This window comes from Eulemur rufifrons, chromosome 6, assembly GCF_041146395.1.
Source record: "Eulemur rufifrons isolate Redbay chromosome 6, OSU_ERuf_1, whole genome shotgun sequence".
NCBI classification, from domain to species: domain Eukaryota; kingdom Metazoa; phylum Chordata; class Mammalia; order Primates; family Lemuridae; genus Eulemur; species Eulemur rufifrons.
Genome location: NC_090988.1, coordinates 51,651,470 through 51,664,120, shown reverse-complemented (window position 1 = coordinate 51,664,120; position 12,651 = coordinate 51,651,470). Strand labels below are relative to the sequence as shown.

The window sequence follows — 12,651 nt, the reverse complement described above, 5'->3', positions numbered from 1 at the left end:
TTCTGCCCTCATCAATGGATTAATCCACTAGCAGATTAATAGATTAATAGGTTAATGGGTTATCATGGGAGGGGAACTAGTGGCTTTGTAAGAAAAGGAAGAGAGACCTGAGCTAGCATATTAGCGTGCTCAGCTCCCTTGCCACGTGATACCCTGCAGAGTCCCCACCAGCAAAAAGGCTCTTGCCAGATGCAGCCCTTTGATCCTGGACTTCTCAGCCTCCATAATTGTAGGAAATAAATTCCTTTTCTTTAAGAATTACTCAGTTTCAAGTATTCTGTTAAAAGCAACCGAAAACAGACGAAGATACCTCCCTAGAGTTTGTACCAATGACACCCCTGTCAGGAAAGTGCCTTTTTTGCTACTGCCTTGCCTCAGAATATGTTATGAGATTTTTTGGTCTATGCCAGTTTTAGTGTAGTTTTAATTTGCATTTCTCCTATGAGTGAGGTTGAGGATCTTTTCATGTTTAAGAGGTATTTGTATGTCCTTTTCTGTGAATTATCTGTTAGTTTCTTTGCCACTTTTCCTGTTGGGTTGTTGGACTTTTGATTCTAGGAATTCTTTATGTTTTAGTGAAATTATCTTTTTTATATGAGTTAAAATTTTTTTCTTAAGCTCTATTTTCCTTTGACTTTACATATGGTAGTTTTTGCCATGCATAATTTTAGAGCATTTTATATAGTAAACTTTTTTTTTCTTTTATAACTTCTGAATATGTGTCATTTTTAGATCTTTGAGGTTATGAAATAATTCTTCATGGTTTCTTCGGGTACTTTTATGCTTTAATTATTTACATTTAAATGTTTTTAAGTCTTCTGGAATTTGATGTAAGGTATTGAGTATGTGTATGTGTGTGTATTTTTTGTATTTGTTATTGCCCTAACACCTTTATCAATCAGTTCTCACTTCCCTAGAGGTCATCTTTGACAACCTTGTTTCTTTTGTCAGTCTTCTCTTCATCCCCAACCACATCCATTATCTAATTAGTTGCGCCATTAAGCTCAGTTTTTCTTTAGGCTCCTATATGGTCTTATCCTTTCTTTTTGTTCCTATTGATATTACTTTAAAACATTTTTTTATTATGGAAATTTCAATGTGTATTGTATATATCAATATATCAATGCATATTGAAATGCAAATATATATCATATATATACACGCATACACACATATAGAGAGAGAGAGAGAGAGAGAGATTAAGAGAAGAATATAATGAACTCCCAGGTACCTATTATTTAGCTGCAATAATTGCTAACTCATGGTGGATTTTGTTTAATCTATATGCCTACATACTTGTCCTCCCTTCCTCCCCCTAAATTACAGGCATGGTATTACTCTAAACACTTGGACCACTGAAAGCTGTCTACTGTTTTCCAATTTTTATCTTCTCAGTGTCATCCTGTATAACTCTGTGTCTGTCTTCTTTGGTTTTATATTTCTAAATACCGCTGGATACTTTTATCTGAAATTTTCCCTTTTCATGTGTACAAACTCCAGGTCTTTAGTAAGATTACATACTCTGAAATTAGGTAATACCATGTTTGTAGCCCCACAGTTCCTAAGCATAGTCTGTGAAGGAAGTACCATCAAAATAGAAGAAAGAAGAGAATAAGAGAGAGAGAGAGAGAGAGAGAGAGACATGTAGAGAAACCCAGAGACAAATGTATAAGAAATATAGAAAGTTCAAAGATGTATTTTGTCTTTTCTTGTGGAGAGGCCTGTTTTACAATTTCGTAGTGCTTAAATGACTGTGTTAAATTCTTAGAGTGATTTGAACTCAGGGGAGAGCAGAGTTAATATCAAAATAAAGGCTTTGGCTCCAAGGTATGTAATTCATGCCATAGAAAGCTCCCAATTATGTACAAGAACTATACAGTGTTTCACGAGAGATTGTTGGGTTGTTTGTTTAAATCTGTAACATTGACTGTTGGCATGATTTGCTTATTAACACCAAGCATTGGTTTTAAAAGAACTTGTGTTCTTTCAAAACTTTTTCATAGTGAGTCTTTCAGGTAGGATTAAAGGATTAGGAAAACATGGATGATTGAGAGTGCTATAATATAGAAGGGGTTTTCTATTTTTTAAAAAGACTGACTTGAATCTATCAAGCTTAAATTCTTGATTCAGTAATTAAATATCTTTATCTTCTGAGGAAATGTGGAAAGCCAGTTTTCCCCAGGTTTGCATTTGTTGTCACCCCACCAAAGTTATCAAAAAGCAGTAGTAATCCAAATTTAGCTGAAATAACCTGGGCCTTAATTCTTCCCTGCCATTGAGCCTTGTCCCAGGCTAAGAACAAGTGCCTGACCTGAAAAAGAAATGAAGCCAGGAGTTAGAGTAGGAATGAAAGGTGTCCAGGATAAGTTTGACTATATTTTCAAAGTAAATGCTAGTTTAAGAAATTGTCTCATAATATCTATCTTTATCCACATCAGGAGTTAGCAAAACTGTGGCTAACAGTGGTTAGTTTTTGTAACTACTAATGAGCTAAGAATCATTTTTACACTGTTGAAGGATTGTAAGCTAAAAAAGAAGAATATGCAGACAGAAAATCGATGTGCCCTGAAAAGCTTAAAATATTTACTCTCTGACCCTTGTCAAATTTACCAATCCCTGATCTATATCATTCAGGTCATATAGTAATATTTCTTTACATTAACATTTACAATTTTTAGCTCTATTGTTTGTGTTTCATACCAGTACTTTCAATAGCCTTTTTAAAAAGTGGTTATATAATTTTTCATTGTATGAACATACTACAATTTAAGAGTGGTTATTCAGTTTTTGCTTTTATAGCAATACTGGAGTAAACATATTTGCATACATTTTTGTGACTTGTGGAATTGCTTGGTCAAATGTTTTATGCATTTTAAAATTTGATGGTTGTTAATAAATTGCCCTTGCTTCAAATTGGACCAGTTGTCCTTTCTGGTATCAGCCCCAACAGAGACTAAAATAGTTTGACTGTTAAATCAGATAGGTCTCTTCAGTTTCCTATTGCTGCATAACAAACAAAAAATTTAATGCCTTAAAACAACATCATCATTCATTTTGCTCCTTAATCTGCAGTTTCATCTGGGTTTTGTGGAAATGACTTATCAATTTGATATCATTTCTGGAGGCTTGAGGGCTCAGGGCACAGTCACGTACACGTCTGGCTACCTGCTGGGGCTGTGGAGGACACCTGTGAAATGTATGTAACTACCTGGCTCCATTACAGGATAGGCAGTTGGTTCCAAGGAGTAGGATCGTAAGAGGACCAGGTGGAAGCCATATTACCTTTTATGATTTAGACTCAGAAGTCACATACCATCATTTCTGCCACAATCATAGGCCTTACCACTTGTAAGTGAGAGAGAACATAGACCTCACTTTTTAATGGAGGAGTAGCAACATCACATTGTAAGAGAGTATGAGAGATGGAATGTATTGGGGCAACCATGTTTGGAAAATATAGTCTGCCACAAGGTAGAATGTTTGTTTTGATGTGGATATCTTAAATTATGGGTGTGATTATACATCTTTTCATGTGTTCATTGACCATTTCCTTTTCTTTTCCTGTTACCTGTCTTTTTGTATCCTTTAGCCTCTTTTCCACTGGGCTTTATGTTATTGATTATATTATTAATCTATAATACCTCTTGTAGATTAAACAAATTAGACTCAAAATTTGTTTTGAAGGCATCACCTCTGTGGCGTTGGGAGTCATAAAAGTTGTGTGTGGAATGGTTTAGTTTGGTGATGGTGGGGATTTCATGGGGTAATTGTATTTAAGAACCATAGTACTTTTGTTTTTTAAGTGAGGGGTACAGGAAGGGAGGGTGAGTGGGAGCCATTTCCTCCTCCTTTGGTCATCAGCCTCCTTGAATCACTCTCCTACACTGATGTGGAACCAGATCAAGGGCACATCAGTTCTCTTTGGTCATTATTGTACCTTAGAAGCCAGAAAATTTTAGATGCCTATAAGGGAAAGGCAAAACATGGGAGGAATATAGAACCCCAGTGGCATATTTCATTTCTTTCTTTTTTATTTTTTTTTGAGACAAGGTCTCGCTTTGTTACCTGGGCTAGAGTGCAGTGGCGTCGTCGTAGCTCACTGCAACCGCAGACTCCTGGGCTTTAGTGATCCCCCTGCCTCAGCCTCCCGAGTAGCTGGGATTATAGAGACATGCCACCACACCTGGTTAATTTTTAAATTTTTTGTAGAGACAGGGCCTCACTGTGTTGCGCAGGTAGGTCTTGAACTCCTGGCCTTGAGTGATCCTCCTGCCTTCTTGGCCTCCCAAAGCGCTGGGATTATAGGTGTGAGCCACTGTGCCTGGCCTCAGTGGCATATTTCACTACTGAAAATTGCTTTGGGTTCTGTTAGTGTTGGTGTGTGATTTGACTGTATTTTAAGCCTTGCTGTCCCCTATATTGAGGTTTAAAATTTATCAACAAAAATGGATTGACCCAACAGAAATGGTTATTTTCTAAAAATGGGTATGTTTAACAAAGTAAAACATTTCTTTGTACTTTGCCACTAAGTTAGAATGTTACTCTTCATCTACTAAGCTGCCATGGGATAAATTCTTAATAAATAGTTGTAGCATAAGTCCTCTCTCTAGTTGTAATCTTTGATGGCTAATGTTTGTCCTTATAGTACTCATTTTAGGTATGGTTTGTTTGTTTGTTTTTGGTTTTATATTACATTTAATCAGCATTTGCCATTGATGGCAGCATGGCTTTGTTGTTGTCAGACACTTAGCTCCTAGAATCTATAGTTTGCTTCTACCGTTCACTCTAGATGGTGTGTGCCGGTGCTGCAATTGGATCACTGCTCTTGTCATCATGAGACCGGCTGCCGTTAGAACTGCAGAATGTTCCTGACTAGTTCAACATAGTGGCTGTCAGGGTGGCTTTCTTTGACTCCCCGGCTGCAGGAACTTCTTAGTTGTGGGGATGTTGCTGATTCTTCTTTTAAATGCCTTCAGCAGAAGGAAGTGAGAAAGAACAGAAACATTGAGTTCTTCTGCCATTAAAATAGCTTCCAGCAATTGTATGTCTGCCCAACTGAATTTGTTGCCAATGAGAAAATCCTCTCTGTGGTCTTTCAAAATGTTTTCAAAGATGGAGAAAGTACTGGGTTTTAGCATTCTTCACTACTGAAGCAAGAGTTTCCCCTTTTTCTGCAGGGGGTTTGAACAGACCCAGCACTTTCATCATCATCATCAGGTCCATGTTGCCATCAGTGTACATGTCGATCCTGACGCTCTCCTTCAGGTCCCTCCCATATAAGTTGTACTTAGCAGCGAGGTAGCTGAGGATGGCTCTAGTCTGCATCAGCGCCATTGCATCAATTTCCACCAAAGCCACTTGGCTGAAAAGCAGGCATCCATCCTTCTGCAACTTTTCATATTGTTCTCTTGTTTCAAAAAATTCTTCCTCAAACTCCCACTTCAGCTGTAGCCAGTAGCCAGCAGATGGACTCCATCCTTCCCTTGGCACTTCTGGGTTTAGCTGCCATAACTCCTGGCTTGGGGTTTTCAGATCTCTTCTAGGCTCTTGTCTCAGGGCCCATTTTAGGTATGGTTTGATCCACAGACTTAAATTGTGTCAACAGGACCTGAATTCTTCATCACTGAACTGTGCTCCTTTCCTTGTTGGTTTCATTCTTACAGTGTGTCACTGTGATGGTAAGATGGCTGCCAGTATCTCTAGCCCTGTGTTCTTTTAGTTTCGGAGCCAGTAGGGGGACAGAAAAGAACTCTCAACAATTTACTACAATTTCTAGGTCTTTTACCTGCCCTAATTGGATATTTTGTGATCAGGGGAATGGAATGTGCTGATTGGCCTGAATAAATCATATGAACATTCCTGATGCTGGAGGTGGAATTAACTCTGCAAGACTGGTAGTCTTCTAGAGGGGAGAGTAGTTTCTACAAGGCCAATACAAACAAACAAAATTCTAAGACACAACAAAAAAATTTCTTGCAGACTACTCTTAAGTTTTAAAGCAGCTTAGGTTCTTTAGAAGTACCAGTTTACGATCATATTAATAAGTGATTTTGTTTTTACTAAAACAGATGTTTCAGATTTACTATGCATGCCATTTAAGTCTTGTGTTAGAATTCACATTTGAAAGATTTATAAAAAGTTAAGGAATTTGGGTCATACTGCTTTTTTGCCAACATTTCAAGTAGTTGAATTGTATGCTAATTACATCCATCCATCCCCCAAATCAAAGCTGTATAGCCTTTAATTTTATATATTAACGAATGTTTTTAAACTCTACATAGAATGTTTTATGGGTAGTATTTCAAATATTCTAAAGCCACGTTATTTCCAATTTAAAAATGAAAATGTCCTATTCAGCTTTGGGAATCGATGTTATTTGAGCAAAAGCATGGGGCTAGGAAAATTTAAAATTTTGACTGAAAGGGCTAATGAAAACTATATAGCAGGAAAAGATGATTGCTGTGATCCAAGTGTGAAATGAAAACCATTGGATGATTGTGGAAAAATGAATCTTTTAGAGTAAGCCCAGAAAACTTGTAAATACATTTGGGGCTTTTCATACTTAGAGGATTAAACAAATTTATTAAACAATAACCTTCTCTCTCAAAGAATCTTAATCTCCAGACTGGGAGAAGGGATTGGGTTGGTATGTGCATGGAAAAAAGACCCGGCTCTTCTGGCTGATTGCACATGTGATTGAAGATGGATTTATTTCAGGAGAAAGGACTGGCTTTCCGCCCGAGGGAGAACTTTAGGCATATTTTAAAAACTAAGCACTTGGTTTCTATTTTTAAGTCTCTGAAGATAATTATCTAACACAGGGAACTAGGTTTTGGGGATGAATCTGATGTGCATTGCCAACATTCAGCATTGCCAATATTCTCTTTTTGATATGAGATGATTTGGCTGTCCCTTAAGCTTGTCTTATATTTTTGTTGATTTCTACTGTTGCTTGTGGAGCTTTTGCATTTCCAAACTTGTGACTCCAAATAATTCAAACATCCTAGTTGGAGAAGTTGCTAGGAAGGAGGCTTAGTTAGGAAATACAGACTGGTTGGCTGCTGATGAAGTGAGAATTTAAACTCACAATAGTTGAATTATTGGCTGGATGGAGTGACCAGTGACTTACTACTGTTATTTTTTGGCTTTGGCCTTTTTCCTGGTTGTACAAATAACTTAGCATCTAGACTGAACTAGCAACAGTGGTGGATGTATGTGGTAACTGCTGATTTCTGTTGGTAGGAGCCGGACTTCGTATGTCTACCAGAATCCTTCTGTGGAAAAAAGCAAATTACTACTTAGTTTACATTCCAGGGAATACTAATACTATATTATGCAGGTATATAGCACTTATATAAGATTTATGCTTTTCAAAAATATTTCACATCTATTGTCATTTCGTACTCACAACAATGTTATAGTGAGATAGGGTAGATATAATTCTTATTCGACAGAGGGGATGTGGAGGCCGGGTTATGGTTTCTGGCTCAACAAATAAATGTCTGGGACAGCCTATTATATTTCATATTTGAACTGTAACTTTGAGAAAATTTTATAGGTGGAAAAAGGCTGAATGCCCTCTCTTTTTGTTGTTATTTTTTTAGCGGCGTCTTCGACATCTTCGGAACATTGCTGCCCGGAACATTGTTAATCGAAATGGCCATCAACTCCTTGATACCTACTTCACACTTCACTTGTGTAATACTGAAAAGATATATAAAGGTAAAGGAGTCTGTGGACTTGCTACCCACAGAGTGTTACATTTCATTTTTATTCTTTTGTAACGTAAGTGATTCTCAGTGCCTCCTGCTGTTATTGCTTATTGGAAACCTAAATTGTTATGCTGTCTGAAAATATCTCATGAGCATTTATGTATATTAAAGAAACATGGCTATTAGATAATTCTTTCAGATAACAGCCTTATATTGACACATTTAGCATTCCTTTATGAATGTTATGAATGATAGCTGTTAATGTTCCAGTAGCTAACATTTAAAGTAGATTATATGAGTCCAGTATACTGTATTAATTTTACTTTAAAAAAATATAATCAGTTTCTTTAATATTATGGTAAAATAGGGACCTAGTTTATATCTTTTCATATCTAATTTCTTGTGCATATGGGTTCATTTTCAGAAGAATGGCATGGTTTCTTTTAATTCAGTTTTATATTTTGTATTGTGGATTCTTCTGTGAATTCTAAGAGTAGACCAAATATTTGATTGAAAATCACGCCATCTTTGGGATACATTATTAGATGAAAGTCCTGAGATATAATTAGTTGGCTTCCTTGGGATGGTATAAGAGAGAAAGCATGGTAAATGACAGGAACATTGGATTAGGAGTGAAAATACTAGCCTTACTAGCTTCATTATTTGGATAAAGATCATGGTTTTTGGAACCTCATTTTCCCCATATGTGAGTAGAGATAATGATGTCTTATGAAGTTGGTAAGACAGATTTTTATGAGGATCAACTGAGATAGTGTGATGACACTTGGTAAGGTGTGATTAAAGATCTATTTGTGCTAACAAAAGGTGGCATTGTTTTAATAAGAGTTACTGAGACTTATTTGAATCCTGTCCTGTGGCAAAGGTAAAATATTCAAGTGACATTTTATCTTTTTACTTTTAATTATCATTATTAAAACAGTAATTATTTAACAACTTTTTTCTTTTTTAAATTTCAATACTAATATCTGCTTATTACAAAACTCAGTCAAGAAATATATAGCATAGTGGCCTGGTGTGGTGGCTCGTGGCTGTAGTCTCAGCTCTTTGGGAGGCTGAGGCATGAGGATTGCTTGAGGCTAGGAGTTCACGACTAGCCTGGGCAATACAGTGAGACCCCCGTCTCTTAAAAAAAAAAAAAGAAAAACAATTAGCTGGGCATGGTGGCATGTGCCAGCTACCTGGGAGGCTGAGTGAGGCAGGAGGGTCGCTTGAGCCCAGGTGTTTGAGGCTGCAGCGAGCTATGATCTCTCCATTCTACTCTAGCCTGGGTGACAGAGAGAGAGAGAGAGAGAGAGAGAGAGAGAGAAAACCTGTCTTTAAAAGAAAAAGTAAAAGAAATATATAGCATAGAAACCCCACCATTATAAATAGCATTAAAATAATTTTTAAGATTGGAAAAAAGGACTCTAAATTTTACCATATACATGTAATTTTATTTCCGTCTTATTTTTTATTCTCACCATTGCTTATTTTTAAAACAATTATTAATCTGAGTGATTAATGCTAGCTACTATAACAAATTCCACAAATCTTAGTGGCTGAATATATTTTTTACACTAGGTCCAGTGCAGATATTTTTTATCAGGTGCTGCCTTGGCAGCTCTCCTCTAAGTGGCGACTCAGGTACCAGGTTCCTTCTATTTTGGGTTGCTGCTATCCTCCATACTTGGCCTCTGGCATGACAAGAGAGAGAGGGATTATTTGTGGGAGGTTTTTGAATTTAAGTGGTCCACATCAATTCTGTCCCATTCCATTTGCCAAAAATCAATTGCATTGTCCTTTTTAGATAGAAAGGGGACTGGGAAATGTGGTCTTCCTATGTATCCAGAAGGAAAATGAAACGGTTGGTTACTATTTGGTCTAAGGACATAAGCATTTTTGTAGACCTTAATACATCAGGTTTACTACTCACTAATTGGTTATATCACTAGCAATATATAACAGTGCTGGAGTATTTTTAATTTTTGGTGGGTTTCTACATAATGAGTCCTTGATTATCTTAATAAAACTTCTGTGTCTTTGTCCATTGTTACTTCTGATAATAGTAATCAACATAGTACTTAGTACATATTAGGAATTTGGAAAATGGTAGGAATTATTATTAGTATTGTAATATAAATTATAACAGTTTCTAAAAAGAGAGTAGTAATGGGACTGGTTGATGATCATGATGTAAAAACTTACTTAGAGATATGATGAAAGCAAAGTTATTTTTGTTTTTGTTTTTTGTTTCTTCTAGCTCAGATTACATCTTGAATTTAGAAGTTGTCATAGACTGTTTCTAGAAGTTATCTCCATGAGATGATCATTAACACAATTAGGGAATAACTGGTGACAGACCACAGGGAAGTCCAGGATCTGGTAGTGATGTTGAATCTGTCACTAACTGGCAAGCATCTTGGGTAGGGCATTTAGTCCTTTTGTAAGCTTTAGTTAATTTATCATTAAAATGAAGGGGTTGATGATTTCTGAGAATTTTTCCTGCTCCAAAATATTATGGTTGAATGAAATCTATTCATGAAAATTTTGTTGGGCTTTATAACTTTTAACTACCATACGAGGAGCTGGGAAGCCCTTTCCTTACTAATTCTAGTTAATACCGTCTCATCTAGTTGGACCTGTCATGGCAAACACAAATATTTGTCATGATCATTATTTGGCTCTTGCTATAGAATGACCACAATAAAAGACCAATTGGCTCTTCTCGCTAAACCTGTATCACCTGTTTAGTGGTATCATTTCTTAATTTACAAAAAAGTTTTTTATTGGAAGAACATCTGAAATGCTGATTTCTAAGTCATTCTTTTATTTTAGCTGAATTCACAGCAGATCCAAAAAAGATATGTGTGAATTTTTTTTTTTTTTTTTTTTTTTTACTTTTAACATCTTTTTAGTGCTCTTAGGAGATTGTTTACTTTTTAAGGTAGTTCAAATCAAATATCAATTGTTATAACTCTAGAGAACAAAGCCTTGTGTTATCGGATGGGGAACTAGGTTCTGATCCTGGTTGCCTCTTAAAGTTGGACTTTTTAGAAAATCAAATTTGTTCTTCAGCGAGAGTTATCTCACCTGTGAAATGTACATGCCTGTCCTCTCCTGTAATACCAACTAGCTTGAATATATCAGAAGATAATCCAATTTGGTGATCTCATCCAAGTTTCATAGTTTTAAATGTCACCTATTAATCTTTCCTCTGAACTCATGCTCCTATATCCAGTTGCCTATTTTGCATCTCCATTTGGAATCTAGTAGGTAACTTAAACTTGATATGTTTAAAACTGAGTTTCTGATGTTCTAGCTCTGACTCATCTCCTATATTCTTTTTTTATTTTTATTTTTTTATAACTACACAGTTTGCCTTGTTGAATCTTGTATTCTTTCTTCTGTAAGAAAATGACAACTCCATTTCCTTGGCTAAAAACCTTGGAATTATCCCAGATTATCCTCTTTCTCTTATATTCCATGTCCAGTCTTTTGGCAATTAGTCTTCGCTCTAACTATCAAAATATATTCATAATCTGACCACTTCTTTGTATCTCCAGATCACTGTCATATCTTGCTTGAATTGTTGAAGTAACAGGTTAGTCTGCCTATGTACCCCCCTCAGTCTATTCTCAGCCAAGATCCTGTTAACATGAACATCAGATCCTGTATTCCTCTCCTCACATCCCTGCAGTGGCTTCCCGTCTCATTCAGAGTAAAAGCTAAAATCCTTATGATTTAGCTCCTAGAAGGTCTTTCATGATCTGGCCCCCTGTTATGTCTCAGAACTCATCTCCTGGTACTCCTCCAGCTCTCTCTATTCCAGCCACACTGACCTGGCTGTTCCTTGAACACACCAAGTTGACTTTGACTTAATGGCCTCTCCACTTGTGTTTCTTTGACCTGGGGTACTCTTTCCTTCAGATATTCACATGACCAGCCCTTCCACCTTCTTGCAGGTCTTTATTCCAAATGTTCCACTGACTAACCCTTTTAAAAATTGTGACTGTCCTCCTCCCCTGTGTTCTGTGCTTTACTTTTCTCCATGGTTCTTAAGATCACCTGGCATACCATGTGTTTAATTATTTGGTTATTGCATGTCTCCTTCCACTGGAATGTAAGCTCCACGACATGGCAGAGATTTTTAGGTCAGTTTTGCTTACTGCTCTGTACCCAGTACCTGGAACAATGCTTGACACATGCTAGGCTCTCAAATATTTTTTTTCTTTGTATTAATAACTTAATTTTTTGAATAGGCACTATAGTCCATGGTTCAAAATATATATAAAGGTTTATATTAAAGCCTCCCTTTGACCTGTCCCCCGTCACCCTAGTTTTCCACCTCACCGTGATAACCACTGTTATTCATTTCTTGCTCAGCTTTTCTGAGATGCTTTATGCAAATACAAGTACAAATAGGAATATTCTTATTCTTTCCTCCCTATTTTTTCTCTTTGCTACACAAAGAGTACTGTATTATTTATATTTCTATACCTTGTGTTTTTCACTTAATATGTCTTAGAGATTTTTCCATATTGGTTCATACACAGCATCCTTAATTTTTTTTATGCACAGTTTTGTATCGAACAGATGAACCATAATTTATTTAACTGACTCCTATTGCTAGGCATTTAGGTTGTTCCAGTCTTTTACTATATACACAGTACTGCAGTGAATAACTTTATGAGTATATTATTTTATATGAGTGCTAGGGTATTTATAGGGCAAATTCCAAGAAGTGGAATTACTGGGATAAAGACAGTGTGTACTTGTAGTTTTGGTAGATATTGCAAAATTGTTCTCTGTGGGAGTTTTATGTGTGGGTGGGTACCTTTTTTCCCCACAGCTTCGCCAACAGACCGTGCGAAGTTGAATTTTTGCCAAACTGTTAGGTGAAAAATAGTTTTGCAGTATTAAGTTTGTATTCGTCCTGTTA

The 12,651-nt window shown here is 36.4% G+C and overlaps 1 protein-coding gene and 1 pseudogene across 3 annotated transcripts in view; one reads left to right on the top strand and one right to left on the bottom strand.

Annotated features, from left to right (window-relative positions):
- UVRAG (UV radiation resistance associated) overlaps nt 1-12,651 on the top strand; it is a 281,364-nt gene that overhangs the window by 21,711 nt on the left and 247,002 nt on the right. For all 3 annotated transcript variants that reach the window (XM_069470994.1, XM_069470993.1, XM_069470992.1), the window contains exon 2: nt 7,605-7,722. In XM_069470994.1, the coding sequence (XP_069327095.1) occupies nt 7,605-7,722 (118 nt within the window). The remainder of the gene's footprint in view (nt 1-7,604; nt 7,723-12,651) is intronic.
- Nucleotides 4,850-5,509, bottom strand: LOC138383988 (glutathione S-transferase alpha-4 pseudogene; annotated as a pseudogene).